This window comes from Triturus cristatus, chromosome 2_2 (genome assembly GCF_964204655.1).
Source record: "Triturus cristatus chromosome 2_2, aTriCri1.1, whole genome shotgun sequence".
NCBI lineage: Eukaryota > Metazoa > Chordata > Amphibia > Caudata > Salamandridae > Triturus > Triturus cristatus.
The window spans coordinates 16,695,246-16,719,593 of NC_140582.1; the positions used below are offsets into that span (position 1 = coordinate 16,695,246).

At 46.8% G+C, this 24,348-nt stretch overlaps 1 protein-coding gene across 1 annotated transcript in view; it reads left to right on the top strand.

Annotated features, from left to right (window-relative positions):
- Window positions 1-14,212, top strand: part of LOC146861755 (metalloprotease TIKI1-like) — a 1,236,995-nt gene extending 1,222,783 nt beyond the window's left edge. The window contains exon 7 of the mRNA XM_085640940.1: window positions 13,696-14,212. Within this exon, the coding sequence (XP_085497066.1) occupies window positions 13,696-13,876 (181 nt within the window). The 3' untranslated portion in view covers window positions 13,877-14,212. The remainder of the gene's footprint in view (window positions 1-13,695) is intronic.
- The last annotated feature ends 10,136 nt before the right edge of the window (window positions 14,213-24,348 follow it).

Here is a 24,348-nt window from a genome sequence, read left to right on the forward strand (position 1 = left end):
CCAGGACAGTGCCTACCTTGTCGCCCCCCTCGTAGTAGCGCTGCTTGAGCGCAAGCAGAGCGCGCTCAGCCTTGTTGACCCTGTGCGCGCGGAGCTGCCCCCTAAGAACGGCCAAGCGGCGCTTGTGCGTCGCCAGCTGTCGCTCCTTGTCCATCTGCTCAAGCATCTGCAGTTCCTGCGTAAGTTTTGTCTCGTAAAGCTGGGCCTCTCGCGCTCTAGCGACAGCCAAGGCTGTGAGAGTACCCCGGATAGTGGCTTTGAAGGCATCCCAGAGAAGGGGTAAGGAGGTCCCCGGCAAGTCATTGTCTTTGAAATATGCCAGGATGGCTGCCTGGATTTCCTCCCTGTCTACTGGATCCCGAAGAACGTGATCCGGGAATCTCCAGCGGCACGCCCGCAGTGGGTGGATAGGACCTTCCCGTAAAAGCAGCTCAACGTGGGCGTGATCGGAGACCGAAATGGTGGAGTGGGACACCGAGATGGAGTCCTTGAGCAAAGAGTGTGATATGAGGAGGAGGTTGATGCGGGAGTAGGAGCGGTGTACATGGGAGTAAAAGGTGTAGTCTCGCAGCCCCGGGGAGTGATACCTCCAGACATCTACTAAGTTTAAGGCAGTTAGGGAGCGTTTCACCACCGCGGACATGGCTCCCACCCCGTGGAAAGCGCCCCCACAGCGATCGAGCTCCGCGTCCCACACCCAATTAAAGTCCCCTCCGACTATGAGGTCGGTGTTCACTGGCTCAAGGTGTTCCCTGATTATCCTACGCAAGAAGGCATCCTGACCCTGATTGGGGGCATATAAATTACACAGCGTCAGAGCGCGGTTTCTCCGCCGGATCTCCACCCGTAGAAACCGCCCCTCAGCATCCCTATGAACTTTGGCGTCCCCCCGGGATATCCCTGCCCTGCACAGAATCGCCACTCCCGCTGTCTTAGAGGGAGCCGAGGACCAGAACTGAAGGGGGAAGCGTGGGTGCGCCATCCGGCCCACATCAGACTTAAGGAGGTGGGTCTCTTGGAGGAGGATTATATCGGGGTTCTGTAGGAGCAGGTAGCGCCATATTAGGCGTCTTTTGTTGGGAGAATTGAGCCCTTTCACATTGAGGGAGAGAATCTTCCAAGAAGATGTGGTATTCATTGTCATAAGATCTCTAGTAGGGTGCCCCCCGTGTGGCCATCCCACCCATGCGCTGGTCCCCCCCGCCAAGAGGAGAGTAGAAGAGTGGGCACTGAGGGGAATGGATAGGAACAAGTAAAACCATGGAAACATTCAATCGGCCAACAGGGCCAGTAGAGCCTATTCCAGTCAAGGGAGTAGCCAGGCGCCACGGCACAGGCTGTCCCGGAGATGTCACTCTCCCAGAAATAGAAGTGGGGGTGTGCCATCGCTGAACCACTTAAGCTATGGCGTCGAGGGCCCTTCCCGGGCCGCCGCCCAAGCCGGGGAGGCAACGCACCGTAGAAGAGGCGAGAGTGCGCCTCCAAGGGAGGCGTCAAAGACGTCTAGTCATGGGAGATCAACGCAGCCCAGGACCGGCCGCACCACCAGTCGTCTCAGTTGTAAAGCCATAATCAGGTTGAATGATCCGCAATGTTAGAGTTTATTTAAGGGCAGATGCCTGCGAGCCGGCTGGCGAGGAGGCACTCTCCAGTGATTTTATATGTTCAATAATGTCTTGCTTGTCTCGGGAGGCTCCGCTGCCCTCCGGTGACGATGGGCGTCGAGGGCGTCGCACTGTGGACCACTGTGGTTTCAACGGAACTCTGAGGTTGGCAGGGCGCCGCGAAGGGCTGGCCGGTGGAGTATCGGGGATCTGCAGTAGTTGAGCCGCCTCTCGGTATGATCTCAACACCCGCCGCTTGGACTCCCACTGAAACATGAGGGCGAAGGGATGGGCCCATTGATAGCGGATGTTGAGCTCTCGCAATTTGTCCGTAATGGGTCTGAAGTCCCTCCGTCGCCGGAGAGTTGTGGGGGCCAAGTCCTAAAACAGTTGAATGGGCTTTCCCGCGCAGAGGATTTCGGATTTGTCTCTAGCCGCCTTCAGAATGGCTTCTTTCTCAACAAAGAAATGGACCCGTGTCAAGATGTCAGGGACAAGTCCCGGCCTCCCCATCGGCCCCGAGACCCTATGTGCGCGGTCCAGGGTGGGCGGCGAAGTATCATCATCCCCTCGGATGTCATGGAGTAGGTCCGCCACGAAGGACATGATATCTGCCCCTTCTGCCCCAGGTGGCACCCCCCGGAGGCGTATGTTGTTCCGGCGCCCCCTATTTTCCAAGTCCTCCTGTTTGATCTGGAGTTCAACATGCTGCTCTTCCAAGGTTGCCAGCCTCTGCCATAAATGCTCTTGGTCTTCTGTACGCGCATCCAGGGTCTTTTCGAAGTCATCCACTCGGCCTCCCAGCTTCCCCACATCCCTCCGAAGCTCCTTTACACACGCCTGGACTTCCGTGCGGAGGGACTCAATTTCTGACTTGAGTTCCTGCATGAACGCCGTCATGAAGGATTGCGTGACGGGTTCCGCCGAGGCACCTGCTCCCGATGTCCCCGCGTCCAGGGATGCATTGTTAGGCTTGCTCCACAAGTCTTTGACAGAGGCGTCTTTGGGGGTCGCCGGCGGCTCCTTCCCCGGCTTCGTGCGGGTCATGGTGTAACAGCGCCTGGGGTCCGCCCCTCAGCGTGGGGGAGCAACAACACTGAGCAACACCGAGCCCCGCAGTCGTACGTTGGGTGCACAGCCATCCTCCAGTCCCGAAGACAGAGGGGCGCAGGGGGGAATGCAGTCGACGATTCCGCGGCCCAGGGCGCCGCGGTCCACAAGGCTCTCTAGGCACAGCGCTGTGGAGGGGAGACCAGGAGAGATGCCACAGTGCAGGGAAGCCAGTGGCAGCGGGCAACGTAGGTCGCACCCAGCGAGGTATTTCGAGGCTCTCCCCTCCTGCGAGCCAAGTCCCAGTGCAGAACAACTCCGCAATCGACCGTCCACTATAGGATCGACAGAGCCCAGGCACAGGTCCGCCAAATGCGGCCGTTAAGCTGCACTCCTCCGAGGGATCCACCGCCAACTCCAGGTCCGAGCTCCCACGCCGTCTAGGCCCCCCGCTGCGCGTCGAGGGCCGCAAATCAACTCCAGAGGCGACTCACAGCTCGGGAAATGGCTGCCTCGCCCGCAGTGCGGGCCCCCAGCAAGGTCCCAGGCCGAGGCGCGGGAACAGACCTCATTCAATTCAGACCCAGCCTACCACCTCTTGATCTGGGGATGCCGGTAGAGGGACACAGGCAATAGTTCGCTGGAGTCCAGGCGCACCTCGAACATAACTCTCCCTCAAGCGCCTCCCTCGTCTAGTCACCGCGTGGACCAGGCCTCTCCCACGTAGTCCCTCAGGGTGGCGGCCGGCGTCCCTCAGCCCCCGGCGCCGATCGCGCCCGCCAGGCCACCGCTTATGATCCTCCTCACCGGGCCGTCCCACACACCCCGCGCCGTCTGCTGACACCTTCGGGCCCTGCCACTGATCCGGTCCCCAACAGTCACACAGCTCTCCAAGAACGTCCCGGCCTACCAGGTCTGGGCGTTGCAGGAGGCGTCCGCTGCGCCACTCACGGCCTCTCGGTGTCTCTTCGCCTCCGCACTTCGTGGTTGCCTGGCGAACCCAGGCACAGTCTCTCCGCCAGCTGGAGGCATGACCCTCCGGCACGGGCCCGGCAGATCCAAACCAGGTTCTCCAGGTACACGGGGCACAGGCAGTAGGGCAGGCAGCGCCTCCGCACGACAGCAGCTCCACGTGGGCAGTGAGGCGCAATGTGTGCTGCAGAGCACTCTCAAACCAGCACCAGCGATCCGCCCCAAGTCCGGTGCCCCAGTATCGCCGACCTCCGCCTCGGCTTCGCCGGTCATGCAGCACGCAGCCGGAGCCCCGAGCCAGGGCCAGACGCGGACCACAAGATGGCGGCCACGGCCGTCTCCACCCACAAAGCCTGGTCTCTCTTGCTGTCGAGCCCGTGGGGTCAAGGGGCTGGCACGCTTCGGCGCCGTCACCGCTCCGCCACCTGTCCGCGCTGTTTCTCCGGCGTCTCTCGTCCCGGGGCAGCAAGGCGCAGCCCTACCGCAGCGCGGCGGGTCAGGGCCTCCAAGATGGCGGCTGCGCTCGCTCTCGCCGGTGCCTCTCCTCGGCCGCCGGGTCGCCTCGTAACCGTTCAATCCAGGGGTCTCCAAGTCGCCAGGCAGCTGCCCGCACTCTGTGGCCAGCCGGTCCCCCCCAGCTAGGTCGTCTCCACAGCCGCTGCCCTGCATTAAATGCAGTTTTCATCGGCGGCGGCCCGGAGCCTCGGCGATGTGCGTCTCACATCGTCAGCAGCGAGACCACCCAGTTGAGGTACTTTTAACAAGAACACGAACACAGTTCCTTACTCCTAGTCGAATTACTAAGTACGAAAGAATCATTTTGGGTGCCGAAAATGTGACAGTGGTCAGGTGTACTACTCTAAACCCTGTTACACTATTGCCAGATGTATATGGAGAAGAAGTAAGAGATGAGGTTGAGCATGACTGTTTAGATGTGACTTAATTATGCACTAAGCCCCGTCAGGACATACAGGAAGAGCCCCTGAAAGAATCTGAGCATGAGCTATTTGTAAATGGTTCGGGCATGAGGCATGAGGAAGGAGGATTAAGTGCTGCTTATGCAGTATGCGCATTGGCTGGAATAGTTGAAGCATCCTATTTACCAGGAGTCAAATCTGCACAAGTAGCCGAATTGATAGCTCTGATTAAAGCTTGCAAATTTGGGAAAAATTGGAAAGTAACCATTTTTACTGATAGCCAGTATGGTTACGGGGTTGTGCATGATTTTGGCCAGCTCTGGATGCAGAGGAATTTTATGACTTCATCAGGATCCCCTATTAAGAATGAGACATTTGTGGAAGAATTGCTAGAAGCAATCCAATTGCCAAAAGAAGTGGCAGTGGTCAAGTGTGCTGCACATCAGTCAGGAGATGACTATGTGGTAGCTGGTAAACGATACGCTGACCACGTTGCCCAATACTGTGCCAGAAATAAATTGGCAGTAAACAAGAAAATTGAAACAAGTGGAATCAGCTGCCAACTTATGCTACTCTCAGGAATAGAAACATGGGAGGAAGTAAGACAACTGCAGGATGAGGTGGAAAGGAGTGAAAAGGAGGAGTGGATAAAAGTAGGATGTCAGAGAAGAACAGAGGATGATGTGTGGATTTATCCAGATGGCAGAGCAGTGATGCCAGATTGTTTACTTTCACAAATGGCCAGAATGTATCATGGAGACACACACGTAGGCAGGGATGCCATGATCAGGTTCTTTAGACAGGATTGGTATAATCCGAGATTTATGGCTGTCGCAGAGCGCCTTTTCCCGAGATGTTTAACATGTCAACAAATAAACCCGGCAGGAAGATAGAGGTCAGTTGGAGAAAGATTGGAAAAGCAGAATGACCATTTGTGAGGTTGCAGGTAGACTTTATCCAATTACCAGCTTGTAGTGGACTGAAGTATGTTCTTGTTATTGTTTGTTTGTTTTCCCGGTAGGTGGAGGCATACCCAACTAGGAGAAATGACAGCATAACAGTTGCCAAACTGCTGTTGAGGGAGCTAATTCCACGATTTGGTTTTCCATTAACTTTGGAATCAGATAGAGGATCTCACTTTAATAATGAAATAATTCGATTAATCTGTGAAGCATTTAAAATTGAACAGAAACTGCACTGTGCACATTGCCCAGAGGCTTCTGGAGTGGTAGAACAAATGAATGGCACAATCAAATCAAGACTGACAAAGGTGTGTGCATCCACCTCATTGGAATGGCCAGATGCATTACCTCTTGTTCTGATGGAACTCAGAAGTATTCCTGAGAGAAACAAAGGATTGAGTCCCCATGAAATTATCATGGGAAGAGCAATCAGACAAGCATTTATACCAGGACTCAAACTGTTGAATATAACTGATGATTTGGTATTAGACTATTGCAAAGGATTGGCTGACCTAGTGCATTCTGTCTCTCATCAGGTTGGAGAAGACGCAGTTGCCAGGCAGCCAAATCAAGCACATGATCTGAATCCCGGTGACTGGGTGGTGGTGAAGAATCACACTCGAGAGTCGTGCCTAGCACCCAGGTGGGATAAGCCACATCAGGTTATATTGGTTACAACAAGAAAAGTAAAATGTGCAGGTATACCTAACTGGATACATGCCAGTCATACCAAAAGAGTACCAGCTCCTGACGGAGAGGGACCTCAATTAACTCATGCAGTTGAGGCTGCTGAAGGTTGTGCAGCTGAAGGATCTAGAATAACAGATCCTGAAGTAGCTGACCAAGAACAACCAAGCACAAGTCAGGGTGACTGGATACCAGTGGTTGACATACCCGAGGTGATTGTTAAAACAAGAAGCAGAGTCAGACTAGAAAGACAGGAAATTAGAGAGGACCAGACAGGTGAAGAAGAACAAGCTCAGGAAACAGTGAATGAAACTGTTGGAGACCCTGAGCAGGATCAGACAAGGAAAGAACAATAAACTCAGACAGAGGTGAACAAATACATTCACGAATCTGAGGAGGGACAGATAGGTCTAGAAGAACACGTTCAGGCTGCAGAAAACCAAAGTGCTGTAAGACCTGAGCAGGACCAGTTAGAAAAAGAAGAACAAGTTCAGGAAGAGGGAGAACAAGACAAAATACGACCTGAACAGGGCCAGATAGAGGAAGAAGAACATGTTCAGGCAAATGAAGTCACAAGAGTAAATCCTGAACCAGGACAGATAGAAAGGAACTCTGAAGACAAAGATAATCAAATTGTGCCACAACTTAACGAAAATGAAAGAATACTTGAAAGAGATGAGGAAAGTGAAAGTGCAGTACAAGCCAAAAAGGTCAGAAAAGGTGATAATTGGCCAGGTGGTGTTAAAAGGTTAAAATATCGCTTAAGAACAAAAAGTGAAGAACCTATACAAGTAAATGAAGTCACTAGTCAATCTGGGCAATTGACTGAGAAACCTAGGCGAAGAAGCCAAAGACTACGAATTTTGAACAATAAGTTCAAAGGTCCAGACTGGACCTATGTGATTCTTGAAGAATTAGAGAATCTAGATTTGAATGAAGAAAGTGACGAAGAATTAATTGTAGAGCAGATAGACGAAGGAGAAGTGAGACCCCCTTGAAGGCTAAAACATAAGATTCACAAAAGCAAAGGAAAAGAAGGAAAATCTTCTTAGTCCAAAATGGCTGATGATAGGGTTGCGGGAAGACCAAAACAAAAGTGTATTAAAAAATGTAGAATATGTATATGTAGTATATTTTTAGTACTCATAATCTGGTTAGTAGTAACCATAGCCATCCCTAATTTGATGGTGATAGAAAAGAAAAATAACACAAGCACAAATGAAAGGGTAGCTAATATCAAAGGAGATAGAGTAGCATTAGAAGCACCAGATGATTAGACTTGCATCATACTGTGACAAATAATGACACAGCTTTAATGTATTCACAAAATTATTAGTACAGTATGTAGATACTATGGAGGTCAGTGATTGTTATGTGTGCCACCATTTACCATTAACATATGGTAAGTACATTTTTATTGTTTGGTCAATTAAAACCTTAACAATATAAACACGTGTAAAAATAGAAGTTAAAACATTAAAAAGAAAAAAAGTCACTTTACATCAATTAAAAAAATAAGAAAATCGTAGAATATCATTGTTTAACAAATATTTTACCACATTATTGTCCTTTTCCTGAGATCAGTCCTAATAACAAACTTTTGTGAGCCTGTGCAAAAACTTTGAGAAATTTGATCAATTTACAGTTTAGTTGTGTGTCCGATGGATTTAAGCTTGCAATTATTGCGGCTCTACAGGACCTGACACCTCTGTCTTTTAAAGTTTGTCTAAGAAGGGTGGCTCGAGCATTGTGGAGTTGGTTACATATACAAATTACGTGAATGAAATCTTCTTTGTGGTAACCGCAGAGTCGACATGATTTTGGCCCTATGTATACCCAAAGAGGCTGATCCGCTATTGATTGTAATTTTCCGAAGCGTATAGCAATTAATTGCTTTTTCAGGTAAATAGAAAATGTTGTGTTCAAATAATGGGCTGGTGCAAGTGTCTTGTAATTGTTAATCACCATTCAATCATGCGACCTTGTCCTGAAGATGTTTTTGTCAATTAGTAGTGAGTGAGTTTTTGCTACTTTATTTATTGTTTGTTTGAAGGATTGATATGACAGGTTTTTATTCCATAACTCATTTGTACAGGTTATAGACAAGGATTTGTTTAGATATTGATTGTAAGGTGATTTTCTGTTATATTCTACTTCGGTCCAGAGGGCTTTATTGATTGGTGATGTGGCCGCATTCAGTTTCAATCTGTACCAAAGCTTTACAGTGGCATACATTCTCCCTATTGTTTCATTTGTTAGGCCAAATTCAAGACAAACCAGTGCTGGAGAGGCTGAACGTTCCTACCTGAAAAACTTTTTTATACGTGGAAACTATTAGTTGGTTTAGAAGCTCTGCATCCTTGCCGTGAAAAGTGGCACTAGCATATGTGATCGTAGGGAGAATTTTCGCCGTCATTACCGCTAGTAGTGGTTTATGTGATGGGCCTTTCAACTTTTTTACCAGTTGACTGAAGGCGAATATAAGTGTGTTAGTACTCTGAGTCATGTACTTTTTTTGCTCTGTGTGGTTTTGGAAATTGTCTATATAAAATCCCAGATATTTGTAGTTCCTTACTTCCTCTAATTGTTTCACTATGTGGGGGCAACCCTCTGGCATACCAGCGCCACACATCAACAGCTTGGGAGCTTACTGTCATCCACTAAGCCGGCCAACAGGCATTTCTCACCATTGGTGCCATCGGCACACCACAGGGCCGCCTACTGCAGTAGGCCTGCCAGATAATAAAGCTGGAATTCCAGGAGTCCCAGCCCACCTTCATCATTGTCCAATTTCAAAATATCCAATTACCAGCTCCTCTTACCAGCCCAACCCAAGGACATCAGCAGACTGTTCTGCTCCATGAACATAGTCTTCGGCAAGACGCAGAAAGAATCCTGCATTGTATATAGACATTGGGGCAAAAGGACCAACTTGCTCAGGGTGACCCGGCTCATCACTGAAACCAGTAGTGTATTCTAGAACTGGGTCGAGAGCTGTGTGCAATTTGCATGCCCAAGCACTGAAAGTTCTCCGTCTCCCAAGGCAGACCCACCTCAGCAAACTCCTCCCTTGGACTCCCCACCAGCCTGCTAGCAGGAAGAGCACCTTCTTGAGTCTATTGACCCGCAAACCTGAACCCCCATGTCCTCCAACACCGCCCGTAATACCGGAATTGAATCACCCGATCTATACAGTTATAGGAGAGTGTCACCAGCATACATTCACAACGTATGCACCATGGTCGCGAGGTGTATACCCCATTCCGCCAGGTCCTGCCCTAGGCATACAGCCGGGGGCTCCATTGCCAGGACAAAAAGTAGTGGGGACAGGGGACATCCCTGCCAATTACCCCTCTCCGCATAAAAGACCTTGGATACCATTCTACCCGTCTGTACCCTTGCCATGGGTGCAGTATATAGAAGGCGCACCCAGGATAAAAACTCTAGTCCCACTCCCATAAGCTGCAACACCCTTACCACCAGTGCTCCCAACCTGCTGCGTTGACAGCCTTCTCTATGTCCAGTGCCACCAGCGCCACTTCAGAACCCATCCCCTGAGTTGATTCTATCATGTGGGACAAACGTCTAAGATTCATATGGGCACCCCTCCCTGGCATGAACCCACACTGTTCATCCCCCACCAGGGTTGACACTACCAGCCACAGCCGCATGGCTAGTACCTCATAGAGGATTTTTGTATCCACAGTCAGCATTGAGAGTGGACGACAAGAGACCGGGTCACCTGGATCTTTACCTGGCTTAGGAAGCATCACAATGAATGCCTTGTGCATAGGTCCCGGCAGAGAGCTTTGGCTTCAAGCTTCCAGGAGCATCTTCAGAAGTTTGGGGATCAGTAAAGCAAAATAAGTCTGGTAATACTCCATCAGCAGGCCATCAGGGCCCTGACATTTACCATAGGCCATGTCTTGTAGGGTTGCACTGAGATCCTCCAACCAGAGTTCCCCCTCCATGTTCTCCCTCTACTCCTCTGTGAGTCAAGGCAACACCACTCTGCTCAAGAAGGTAGCTACCGCTCATTTTACAGCCATCAGAGGTGCCTTATACACACCTGTGAGATGAACCAACAATAGAGCGCTTGTGCCCAGTTGACCAACCACCGTTGTTCTGTCCGACCTGGACAAGGACAGGATCAATGGCGGGAACATTTCCCCTTTAAGGAGCCCACCAGCAGGCAAATAGATTTGTCCCCCTCCCGATGTTGCTGCTGTTGGTATTCTGTCTGGGTATAATGATCTAACCTATCCCATATATTCACCACTGTATACTGAGCAGCCAACAGCGTACCACCCACATGTCCCTGCCGTTGTGTCTGCTGCTGCACACTGGCCATTTCCTTCTCTACCTGGAGTGGATCCCTCTTCAGCCTCTGCCGAGTGCCACACACCCGAGGAAGTCTTTAACCCCTCACAACCACCTTCAAAGTATCCCAATTCATGCCCCTTAGTTGGCTAAAATTCCAGGTAGTGTCAAAATACCCCTGCAGGACTGACTGGATCTGTAGAGTGCCTCGAGGCAAAGTTTCATAAGGGGATCCTAGGGTGGTGTCATTCTGGGTCCCTGAGACATTGGTGACGCAATCGCCCCACACTAGAAACCTATCTAAATGGCTGTATGCTTTGTGGGCTGGTATGAAACAAGAGAACTCCTTTACACCTGGGTGGAGCATATCCATGCAGCCCAACTGAGCCATCGACTCCTTGGCACCGCTTTCATATGTGGCTTGGACCAATTGAGCATGCAATTAAAATCCCCATCTCAAATAATTGTCATCCCCACATGTGGAAGGAGCTTCACCTCCGACATGCCCAAAAATTCAGCAGCATCCACTTTCGGCGCATACACATTCAAAAAATACATCTCCACTCCATTCAACAACCCATGAACCTGGACATATCTGCCCTCAATGTCAGCCAAAATCCCAGAGGGGGTGGAACAAAACCATCCATATAGAAAAACCTCCCCATCCATCAGGTGTGTTTCTTGGAGCATCACTATGTGCCCCCCATACTTTTCAGAAAGGTGTGTACTCTGTAGCACTTAACAAAAGTGTTAAGGGTTGCACATTCCAAGTGAGCATATGTACATGTCCTGCCATTACTCCACGATGTCCACACACCTCCAGTGACTTTGAGCTGGCCCCTCCAGCACGCCCAGTAAGGGACTCCACAGACATCACACCTCTTCGGCCCTCTCCTTAGAGAGGCCCTGCGCATCGACATGCTGCAAAAACAAAACAGATACGATCTTCTCAAACACCCCTCTCTCCGCCCCGGGTAAACACATACAAGTCGAGGCAAATCTGACTTGGCCGCTGCATTTGACCATGTCAATAGGAAGAAGTTATGGGCCATGATGACCCAGCTCGGAATTGATCCGGGGTTAATACACATTTTAAGTGAATTACATAGAGATACCTCGGCCAGGGTCCGGTATAACAAAGATGGGGGTTTGACTGAACCTTTTGGATGCACAAGTGGAGTGAGGCAGGGATGTATCCTTGCCCCGTTTCTGTTCTCACTGTATATTAACAACCTGGAACATTCCCTTAATAATTTAAAAGCAGATTGTCCAAGGGTTGGGACCCGTAATATCCCAGTACTGCTCTATGCAGACGATGCGGTTCTGCTGGCACGGACCCCTAAGAGTCTGCAGATCCTCATCGATGGGTTTGTTAAATTCATGGAGACAATTGACCTGTCTGTCAATTTAAAAAAATCATATGCTATGACAGCAGGCCATAGGCCATTGACCGGCTTCACTTATAGGATTGGCACTCATATTCTTGAAAGGGTGCAAACATTCTCTTATTTAGGGGTGTTATTTGACGATTCTTTAAAATTCACTGCCCTTGCACATGAAAGAAGTGGAAAACTGGTTGCATCCTTTGGTGCAATCTCCGGTTATGGGAGAAAAGTTGGACGCTGGAGCCCTGAACAAACAACTAATTTATATGGTTCTGTGTGTTGCCCAAAAACCATGTATGGCTCAGAAGTATGGGGTTTCATAAACTTGGACGGTATACAAAGGGAAGAAAATAAAATATTTCGTTCGATATTGAACGTCCCCAACTGTACGCCAGCTGTTATTGCCCACAAAGAACTTGGTAGACCCTATATAGAGGACCTGATCAAGTTCAGACCAATTTTGGCTTGGCTGAAACTCTGGGCGAATCCTGAAGCAGCACTGAGTAGGATGATCATGCAAGACTGCCGGGGAAGAGACAAATATCTGAAGATCCCATGGATTAGCTATATCAAGAACACTTTGGATAACATGGGTTTTCCAGAGATGTTCCTCAACCCTTCCTTGATCACAGCACAGGATATGTTAAAACTAAAGAGAACTTTCCTGGAGCTTAGAGCAGTAGATAGGAGCATATCAGAAGAGATTAAACCCTCGGTGAGCGCCCATAACTTGATTGTAACGACTAGTGGGTTGGAACCATATCTGTGCGTCCTTTATAATGCTCAAGAGAGGTTTTTAACAGCACGTTTTAGGCTCAATTTCTTACCTTATTTATTGGCTGAACCAGCTGGTTTTAACAGTTCGATTGAGCAGAAGGGTCCCTGCGGCTGCGACAATAGGTCTCCGCAGGATACCCTTCATTTTGTACTTTTATGCCCTATGTATAGCCTCCCTAGACGCAGATTTTTGATAGGCATTTTAAAAAAGGAAAGATTCACTCGGGCAAAGGAGGCCTTGACCTTTCTACAAAGGGTTAGTGACCCATTGACTCTATGTGCAGTGGTGAGTTTTCTAAAATTTGCATTTAGACTCAGAGTTTCTAGAGGGTAGCTCCATCCAGGCAGCCAGTTGAATTGGCTTCACGTTAATTTTAGGCAATCCATTTCTGTGATTGGTATGTGTTCACTGATATATTTGCACATATTTAGTTTCATTCAATGTTCTAAGAACTGATTTAATATGGTCTTAAATGTATAATTGTATATTCTTTTATGATGTTTTTTAACCATCGAATAAAGAACTATTGAATTGAATTGAAATCTGTGATGAAGTCGAAATAGAAACAAACCAATATTAAAAACAATGATTTCCTTTTTTTTGTTCAAGATTTTTTCTCTTATTAGAAGTTTGTTATTTTTCGAGATAAAAATGTGTGGAGAACGTTTTCACTATCAGGACATTTCACCTGTTCCCTTTATTGTTTTGTGACCAGTCCAACTTGTCTGTATAGTTATATGCCTTTCTACTTTTCAACTATATTTTGCGTTACCACACTAATAAATTGGAATAACACGTTTTAATTGGCAGTCATTAGTTTAGTTTCTTAGTTTATTGTATTTTTTCTAAACCTGTTTACTACTTTATAATTAATATCTGGTAGAAGGTAAAGTTAACAAATGTGGAACTGCAAAACTATAATTTGTAGTGATACAAAAAATATGCTTTCTATTGCTTGTTTGAAGAAAAATATGCTTTCTATTGCTTGTTTGTGAAGAAGTTTTCTATGTTTTTCCGCAGTACTTTTCTTCCTCCACGGATTCGCATCATAAATGGATATATCACTGTGGAGCCAGTGCCTGGAGGGCACGGACAACTTCGTACTGCTGAGACATCTGGGAGCAATTCCCCAGTGGGACCTCAGGATATCTTTATTGTGTTATTGACTTTGATACTTCAGACTATACTAATATCGCAATAGAAATTAATCAATCAAACTTTTACTACAACCTCAAAAGAACAATGACAAAGAGATACTCAAATACAAAAGAGGACACTTTCAAAGCTGTGCACCAACTTCATCATATGGCCCATGACTTTTCCTCTCAATCTTGATTGTACATACTCTTGTCCAGCTTGAGAAGCTCATTACAAGAGAAGGCAACCTGAAGAAAGCCATATATTATATTCTTTTCTTGCAGAAGAAATTGTTCATGTTATCCCATAATCTTCTTGGGAAATGTAAAACTTTGTTGTAACATAGGTGTTATTTAGGAGTATGAATATTGATTAAAATTACATTTTCTAGAAAATATAATTATACGTGTGTGTATGTGTGTATATATATATATATATGTGTATTACCTACTGGCGGTCGCTAGTAGGTAGTTATAGTTTGGATCTTGTTTCCATAGACAAAGCATTTTTTGTTTTGCTAATAACTTTGGCGCAGTTTTGCAATTCTTCACAAACTTTTCAAACGTAGTTTGCCGCTCGCTTTAGCTGCTGCCTTAAATGTTTTATGATGATCAGTCAAGCGGGGCTGAGAAAAAGGGGGGGTGTTTCAAAAATGTGTTTTCACCATGCAATCCCATAGGGATTTTAGATATGACTACAGCCTGAACCTCTTGACAGAATTACACCACATTTGGGAGAATGGTAGTTCTTGGTCCAGAAAACACTCTTTTTGTAATCTCATGTAAAACCGTTCAGTACTTTTGAAGTTGTTAAAGTAAAAAGATTTATAGAGATCTGGGAACGCGGAACTATTGCAGTGGGTCCACGGATCCACTTGCCACCAGCAATGCCATGATATGCTCGCCACAACCTGAGAGAAAGGTTGCGGCTGACATTTTATATAACGGGAAATTAAACATGAAAAGTAATAGAAGGGGTCAGTATAGAGTTACCCTGACCCCATGGTGTGATAGAAGGGTCGCTGAGAGACTCCTGATGGGCAACAAACAATTTTTCCACATGTGAGGATCCGCCTATCCATTGCGGCGCTTAGTGTGGCTCCCATGTAATTTCGCAACAGATCCGCTAATCCAGCGCCAATGGGGAAGATACAATCACGCTCACAGACCCACTTACACACTCTTTCACACCTCCGAAAGCTGTTCCCGGGGCAGGGCTGGCTGCATACGGGGATTAATAATCCGGCGGTGCCTGAATAAATGGATGGTAATTAAATATTACTTTATGTTTAAAAAGCATAGAAATTCATCGAAAAACCCAAAGGTTACAAGGGTGTCATAGTTAGGAAATAGAATGTAAAAGAAATAAAAAAATTCACTAACAAACCAAAGGTTACAGTGATGTTAGAGATTGGTTCAGATTTTACACACACAAAACCATAGCAATTCTGCAGTTATAGTAATACTTATCTCAAGAAACTATAACTCGCATGTTGGTGAGTTGTGCATGCACAGCTTTTCAGAGACAATGATAGCAGGGGTGTGGGCAAAAAGCGAGATTAACTGGGGTGGGGATTAGGTTAGCGGGGCACCTCCTAGCAACCAAAGTAATAATCGCTGGGTTATAATGTTTATTCGCTTGGTTAAAATTCCTGAGCGCTGGTCGGAGGCCCAGCCCCCTTTCTCCACCACTCTGCAAACGCGACTACTAGTTAAAAAAGCATTTGGAATGTAATAGGTCTCGCATTTGTGAAAGTTATGGCTATTGGTGTTGTAAATGTAAACGTTTTTTACTAACGTTTTTTGGAGTGGAGTGGATATAGTGGAATTATGCGGGATGTTGTGTAGGTAAATTAGGTGGATAGAAAGTATGTGGTATTTAGTGTATAGGAATTATGTAGAGTGAAATGTGTTATGGAGAGTAATTATGTGGTATAGTAGTCTGTGTTGTGGAGTGGTAACTTCGGGTTTAGTCTTCCTCATTTCCATAGAAGCTAAACTATAAACTCAATGAGACAAAAAAAAGAAGGAACCACTGAGGAGCACTTCTAGACCAAGTCGGAGGTATGAGCAGGGCCACTGGAATTATATGACTGTTTGGCTGCACTGATTTTAGCATATTTAGACATTTTCCTCATTTGCCACATAATCCATCATCTGCTGCATAATCTGCAGATTTGAACAAAGAAAACTTGTTTCTAGCTCAAACGGCTCAAACATTACCAAAAATGCAGCGACAAGTGTTACAGCGCAGTGGAAGGCCCTTTGCAAACCTGGAATGGTCACCTGTTACTTATTGCTATATGTGGGTGTTGAATTGGTACTCATGGTGTGCAAACCACTCTTGCTTCTTTCTGCGCCTCTCTTGCCTCTTTCTGCATTTCTCTTGCTTCGTTGTGTACCTTTCTTGCTTTTTCTGCACTTCGCTTGCCTCTTTCTGCACGTCTCTTCCGCTTTCTGTACCTCCCTTCTTTCTGCACCTCTCTTGCTTCTTTCTGCACCTCTCTTGCCTCTTTCTGCACCTGTTGTTTCTTTCTGCATCCCTCTTGCCTCTTTCTGCACCCCTCTTCTGTCTTTCTGTACCTCTCTTGCCTCTTTCTGCACCCCGTACCTCTGTTGGTGCTTTCTGCACTCCTCTTGCCTCTTTCTGCACCTGTGTTGCTTCTTTCTGCACCTCTGTTCCCTCTTTCTGCACCTCTCCTGCTTGTTTCTGTACATCTCTTGCCTCTTTCTGTACTTCTCTTGCCTCTTTCTGCACCTCTGTTGCTTCTTTCTGCACCCCTCTTGCCTCTTTCTATACCTCTGGTCCCTCTTTCTGCATGTCTCTTCCCTCTTTCTGCCTTTCTCTTCCCTCTTTCTGCACCTCTCTTGCCCCTTTCTGCACCACACTTGGCTCTTTCTGTACCTCTCTTGCCTCTTTCTGCACCTCTCTTGCCTCTTTCCGCACCTGTCTTGCCTCTTGCTGCATCTCACTTGCCTCTTTCTGCACCTCTCTTGCCTCTTTCTGCACCTGTCTTACCCCTTGCTGCATCTCACTTGCCTCTTTCTGCACTTCTCTTCCTTTTTCTGCACCTTTCTTGTTTCTTTCTGCAACTCACTTGTCCGTCTCATCACTTCTCTTGCTTATTTCTGCACGTCTGTTGCTTCTTTCAGCACTTCTCTTGCCTCTTTCTGCACTTCTTTTGCCTATTTCCACAACACTCTTGTCTCTTTCATCACTTCTCTTGCTTCTTCCTGCACCTCTGTTGCTTCTTTCCGCACCCCTCTTGCCTCCTTCTGCACCTCACCTGCCTGTTTCTGCACCTCGGTTGCCTCTTCCTGTACTTCTCTTGCCTCTTTCTGTACTTCACATGCCTCTTTCTGTACTCCTCTTGCATAGTTCTACATTTCTGTTGCTTCTTTCTGTACCCCTCTTGCCTCTTTCTGTACCCCTGGTCCCTCTTTCTGCACGTCTCGTCCCCCCTTCTGCACTTCTCTTGCCTCTTTCTGTACTTCTCTTGCATAGTTCTACATTTCTGTTGCTGCTTTCTGCACCCCTCTTGCCTCTTTCTGTTCCCCTGGTCCCTCTTTCTGCATGTCTCTTCCCTCCTTCTGCACTTCTCTTCCCTCTTTCTGCACCCCTCTTGTCTCTTTTTGCGCCTCACCTGCCTCTTTCTTCCTTTTTTCTGCAACTCTCTCGTCTATTTTATCGCTTCTCTTCACTCTTTCTGCACTTCTCTTCCTTCTTTCTGTACCCCTCTTGCCTCTTTCTGCACCTCTCTTGCCCCTTTCTGCACGTCTCTTGCTTCTTTTTGTACCTCTCGTGCTTCTTCCTGCAACCCTGTTGCCTCTTTCTGCACCCCTCCTCCCTCTTTCTGCACCCACCTTCCCACTTTCTGTACCTCTCTTGCCTCTTTCTGCACTTCTCTGGCTCTTTCTACATTTCTGTTCCTTGTTTCTGGACTTCTCTTGCCTCTTTCTGCACCACTCTTGTTTCTTTCTGCACCCCGTCTTGTGTCTTTCTGCACCCCTCCTCCCTATTTCTGCACCTCTCTTGCTTCCTTCTGCGCTTCTCTTGCCTCTTTTTATAGTTCTCCTGCCTCTTTCTGCACCTCTGTTGCTTCTTTCTGCACTTCTCTTGCCTCTTTCAGCACCGCTCTTTCCTCTGTCTGCACCAATGTTGGTTCTTTCTTCATCTCTCTTGCCTTTTTCTGCGCATCTCTTGCTTCTTTCTGCTCTTCTCTTGCCTCTTTCTGCACTTCTCTTGCTTCTTTCTGCACTTCTCTTGCTTCTCTCTGCGCATCTGTTGGTTCTTTTTGCACTCCTCTTCCCTATTGCAGCACCTCTCTTTCCCCTTTCTGTACCCCTGTTCCCTCTTTCTGCAGTTCTTTTGCCTCTTTATGCACCTCTGTTGCTTCTTTCTGCACTTCTCTTGCTTCGTTCGGCACCTCTCTTGCAAATCTCTGCACCTCTCTTGCCTCTGTCTGCACCAGTGTTCCATCTTACTGCACCTTGTTTGGCTGTTTCTTGCCTCTTTCTGCAGTTCTCTTGCCTCCTTCTGCACCTCTGTTGCTTCTTTGTGCACTCTTGCCCCATTCTGCACCCATTTTGCTTCTTTCTGTACTTTTCTTGCTCCTTTCTGTACCTCTCTTGCTTCTTTATGCACCGCTGTTTCCTCTTTCTGCACCCCTCCTCCCACTTTCTGTACCTGTCTTGCCTCTTTCTGCAGTTCTTTTGCCTCTTTCTACATTTCTGTTGCTTGTTTCTGAACTCCTCTTGCCTCTTTCTGCACCTCTCTTGCTTCTTTCTGCACTTTTCTTGCCTCTTTCTGCACTTCTCTTGTTTCTTTCTGCACTTCTCTTGCTTCTCTCTGCGCATCTGTTGGTTCTTTTTGCACTCCTCTTCCCTATTGCAGCACCTCTCTTTCCCCTTTCTGTACCCCTGTTCCCTCTTTCTGCAGTTCTTTTGCCTCTTTATGCACCTCTGTTGCTTCTTTCTGCACTTCTCTTGCTTCGTTCGGCACCTCTCTTGCAAATCTCTGCACCTCTCTTGCCTCTGTCTGCACCAGTGTTCCATCTTACTGCACCTTGTTTGGCTGTTTCTTGCCTCTTTCTGCAGTTCTCTTGCCTCCTTCTGCACCTCTGTTGCTTCTTTGTGCACTCTTGCCCCATTCTGCACCCATTTTGCTTCTTTCTGTACTTTTCTTGCTCCTTTCTGTACCTCTCTTGCTTCTTTATGCACCGCTGTTTCCTCTTTCTGCACCCCTCCTCCCACTTTCTGTACCTGTCTTGCCTCTTTCTGCAGTTCTTTTGCCTCTTTCTACATTTCTGTTGCTTGTTTCTGAACTCCTCTTGCCTCTTTCTGCACCTCTCTTGCTTCTTTCTGCACTTTTCTTGCCTCTTTCAGCACCCGTCTTGCCTCTGTCTGCACAAATGTTGGTTCTTTCCGCACCTCTATTGCCTTTTTCTGCATATCGCTTGCCTCTTTCTGCATCTCTGTTGGTTCTTTCTGCACTTCTCTTGCCTCTTTCTGCACCCTCTTGCCACCTTTTGCACCTCTGTTGCTTCTATCTGCACTTCTCTTGCTTGTTTCTGCACCTCTCTTACTTCTTTCTGCATCCCCTGTGAGTCTTTCTGCACCCCTCTTTCCTCTTTCTGCACTTCTCTTGCCTCCTTCTGCACCCCTCTTGCCTATGCATCTCTGTTGGTTCTTTCTGAACTTCTCTTGCTGCTTTCTGCACTTCTCTTGCCCCTTTCTGCACTTCTATTGCCCCTTTCTGCCCTTCTCTTGCCTCTTTCTGCACTTCTCTTGCCTCTTAGTACATTTCTCTTGCTTCTTTCCGGACTTCTCTTGCCTCTTTCTGCAACCCTCTTGCCTCTTCCTGCACCTCTGTTGCTTCTTTCTGCACTTCTCTTGCTTCTTTCTGTACTTCTCTTGCTTCTTTCTGCTCCTCTCTTGCTTATTTCTGCACGTCTGTTGCCTCTTTCAGCACTCGTATTCCCTCTTTCAACACCTCTGTTGTCAATTTGTGCACCTCTGTTGTCTCTTTCTGTACCTCTTTGCCTCTTTCTGCACTTCTCTTGCCTCTTTCTGCACCTCTGTTGCTTCTTTCTGCTCTTCTCTCGCCTCCATCTGCATTTCTGTTCCTTCTTTCAGCACTTCTCTTGCCTCTTTCTGCACCTCTATTACTTTTCTCAGTACTTCTGTTGCCTCTTTCTGCACCCCTGTTCCCTCTTTCTGCACCTCTTGCCTGTTTCTGCACCTCTTGCCTGTTTCTGCAACTCTTGCCTCTTTTTGCACCCCTGTTCCCTCTTTCTGGGCCTCTCTTGCCTGTGTCTGCAACTCCCTTGCCTCTTTCTGCAGTTCTCTTCCCTGTTTCTGCATCTCTCTTGCCTCTTTCTACTCCTTTCACGCCTCTTTCTGAACTTCTCTTGTCTGTTTCTATACTTCTCTTGCCTCTTTCTGCACTTTCTTACTCTTTCTGCATCTCTTGTTTTTTTCTGCAATTCTCTTGCTTCTTTCTGTACTTCTCTTGCCTGTTTCTATATTGAAATGGGAAGTGCAAGCTGTTAAGTTTAAAGGTCTGCGTGCTCTCGTGACTTGGGTATATGTCTACTTGTACATGTATTCTCACATGTGTTATGGAGCTGAAGATAGTAGCTTAAAAAGCGTGTAGTTTCTCTTATAGGTGGTCAAATCTTGTTAGTTTTGCTCTGTCATTCGGTTGCACAGGCAGACGTGTTACGTACATAGGTGTTATATAGCCTCTCAAATGTACTATTGAATATGCATGTGCCCTGTATTAGGAGCAGAAAGCAATACATGCACCTTCTTGTACACAAATTTACAGAGTATGCTGTTTGAAACACAGATATTCAAGTTTTTGTATGTTTATTTTTATGTAACATGTCACCGGGTAAAAGCAGAGGCACACACATGCATACATTACAAACCTAGTCAGACTTACAACAGTGATATGGTTAGGATTGCTGTTTTACATTTGGTAGGCCTAACATTCTGAACAGTCCATGAATAGTGAACCTTCAAGAGAAAAGTGACGTTTAAGACATCTTGGGAAAAGGATTAGTGATTAGGCTACTTTGTATGAGTCTGTGGAAAGGTACAGTCAAAGTAGGCCTCTTTCTGCAGCTCTGTTGCTTCTTTCTGCACTTCTCTTGCTTCTTTTTGCACCTTTCTTCCTCTTTCTGGACTTCTGTTGACTCTTTCTGCACTTCTCTTGCTTCTTTATTTACCTTTCTTCCTCTTTCTGCACATGTCCTACCTATGTAGGCATACTTAGAAATTAGCATTTAAAAAACCTTAGAAATTCACTGAAAAAACCATAGGTTTCAGGAACGTTATAGTTAGAAATTAGCATTTACAAAACCTTAGAAATTCACTTAAAAAAAACACAGGTTTTAGGGACGTTATAGTTAGTTGGACATTTCACTTGTACAGAACCAGAGAAATGTGTCCATTATAGTTTGTTGAGCTAACTATAACTCGCACCCCCGCAATGCACTGCTGATGACGTCACATATTACATGACTCATGACATGGTCTGTGACATCACTTATGACATCATCCATTTAATATCTGATGCACCTCTGCACACCATACCATAACCTTTGATACATTCACTATAAAATATAGAGTAGCATTCTTGAAACCATACCAGTTAGTACATAGCAATTCACTGATTCATAGGTGTACACACATCCACTCATTCACCCAGTCACTCATCTATACAGCCACTGATATATGCACTCATATACCCATACAGACACTCACCCATAGAGGTACTCACACACCTAGTCAGTCATGCAAATAATTATTCCCATTGCCATTTACTCACCTATAGTTATACAAACACAACCTCACATATTCATACAGATACTAACACATACTTGCTCTGTTATACAATCACTGACACAATGATACACTCATCCATACAGTCACTCCCACAATCCTTACTCTCACTTGTAGTCACTTTTATACTCCAGTTCTTACATATACCGCCTTTCTCATATGTAGTTACTCACACATATACCACTGAGATATCCACTCAATCACGAACACAGCCACATGGACACTCACTCACCCATACAGCACTTTGCACACACACTCATGAAGCTATACACTCAGTGAATCACCCACTCACACATCCATGCAGAGAGTCTCACACCCCCACCCAATCACACAGCTACTCAGGCAATCATACAGGTACTCACACAACCAATCATTAACCCATATAGAAACTCATGTAGCTACTCACCAACTCATGCAGCCACTTACATGCCAACTGACAGAATGATAAAGATATTCACACAGATAAGCCATTTACCCATGCATTCACTAAGACACGTTTAATCACTCACTTATAAAGCCAGTCATGCACCCACAAAATCATCCATTCATACACTCATACACCAACTCATTCTTCAATACACCTTGGCATGTATATATATATATTCCAATCGATTTTGCTCCGCAAATGAAGATACCCACGCAGCGGTAGTTTTCTCCTTTTATTGCAGGGCAGCAGCAACAGACAAGGAATCTCCTTCAAGCAATCTCCTTCAAGCAGTGTACACCAATTGCCTACGTGTTTCAGAAAATGTTTTCCTTATTTATGGCTTTGCGTTCTGTAACGGGTTGGAAAGCAGCCACAGTATTTTCAGGTGTTTAAGGTAAGTGTTAGTCCCGCCCCACTGGGCGTGTCATCTGCAAAGCATTCTGGTTAATGCAGTTCCCAACAGTATCAAATCCATAGTGGGTGCCACTTTCAAGTCCCTTCCTATCATATTTCCCATCGGGTTGCTCTCCGAGTGAGCCCAAGCCCGCTGCTTATCTCGTGCTGATCCTGCAAGGCACGCTGCTCCGTAAATCGTGTCTTACTTGCAACACATGGACCCGCCTACCAGCGGTGGGGTGAACTTCGTGACCCGAGCCGGTCACATAGTACTCCAATCGATTTTGCTCCGCAAATGAAGATACCCAAGCAGAGCTAGTTTTCTCCTTTTATTGCAGGACAGCAGCAACAGACAAGGAATCTCCTTCAAGCAGTGTACACCAATTGCCTACGCGTTTTAGAAAATGTTTTCCTTATTCAGCAGCCACAGTATTTTCAGGTGTTTAAGGTAAGTGTTAGTCCCGCCCCACTGGGCGTGTCATCTGCAAAGCATTCTGGTTAATGCAGTTCCCAACAGTATCAAATCCATAGTGGGTGCCACTTTCAAGTCCCTTCTGATCATATTTCCCATCGGGTTGCTCTCCGAGTGAGCCCAAGCCCACGGCTTATCTCGTGCTGATCCCGCAAGGCACGCTGCTCCGTAAATCATGTCTCACTTGCAACACACGGACGCGCCTAGCAGCGGTGGGGTGATCTTCGTGACCCGAGCCGGTCACATAATACTTCAATCGATTTTGCTCAGCAAATGAAGATACCCACGCAGTGGTAGTTTTCTCCTTTTATTGCAGGGCAGCAGCAACAGACAAGGAATCTCCTTCAAGCAGTGTACACCAATTGCCTACGCGTTTCAGAAAATGTTTTCCTTATTCATGGCTTGGCGTTCTGTAATGGGTTGGAAAGCAGCCACAGTATTTTCAGGTGTTTAAGGTAAGTGTTAGTCCCGCCCCACTGGGCGTGTCATCTGCAAAGCATTCTGGTTAATGCAGTTCCCAACAGTATCAAATCCATAGTGGGTGCCTTCTTATCATATTTCCCATCGGGTTGCTCTCCGTGTGTTGCAAGTGAGACACGATTTACGGAGCAGCGTGCCTTGCAGGATCAGCACGAGATAAGCAGCGGGCTTGGGCTCATTCGGAGAGCAACCCGATGGGAAATATGATAAGAAGGGACTTGAAAGTAGCACCCACTATGGATTTGATACAGTTGGGAACTGCATTAACCAGAATGCTTTGCAGATGACACGCCCAGTGGGGCGGGACTAACACTTACCTTAAACACCTGAAAATACTGTGGCTGCTTTCCAACCCATTACAGAACGCCAAGCCATGAATAAGGAAAACATTTTCTAAAATGCGTAGGCAATTGGTGTACACTGCTTGAAGGAGATTCCTTGTCTGTTGCTGCTGCCCTGCAATAAAAGGAGAAAAATACTGCTGCGTGGGTATCTTCATTTGCGGAGCAAAATCGATTGGAGTATTATGTGACAGGCTCGGGTCACGAAGATCACCCCACCGCTGGTAGGCGGGTCCGTGTGTTGCAAGTGAGACATGATTTACGGAGCAGCGTGCCTTGCAGGATCAGCACGAGATAAGCAGCGGGATTGGGCTCACTCGGAGAGCAACCCGATGGGAAATATAATAAGAAGGGACTTGAAAGTAGCACCCACTATGGATTTGATACTGTTGGGAACTGCATTAACCAGAATGGTTTGCAGATGACACGCCCAGTGGGGCGGGACTAACACTTACCTTAAACACCTGAAAATACTGTGGCTGCTTTCCAACCCATTACAGAACGCCAAGCCATGAATAAGGAAAACATTTTCTGAAACGCATAGGCAATTGGTGCACACTGCTTGCTTGAAGG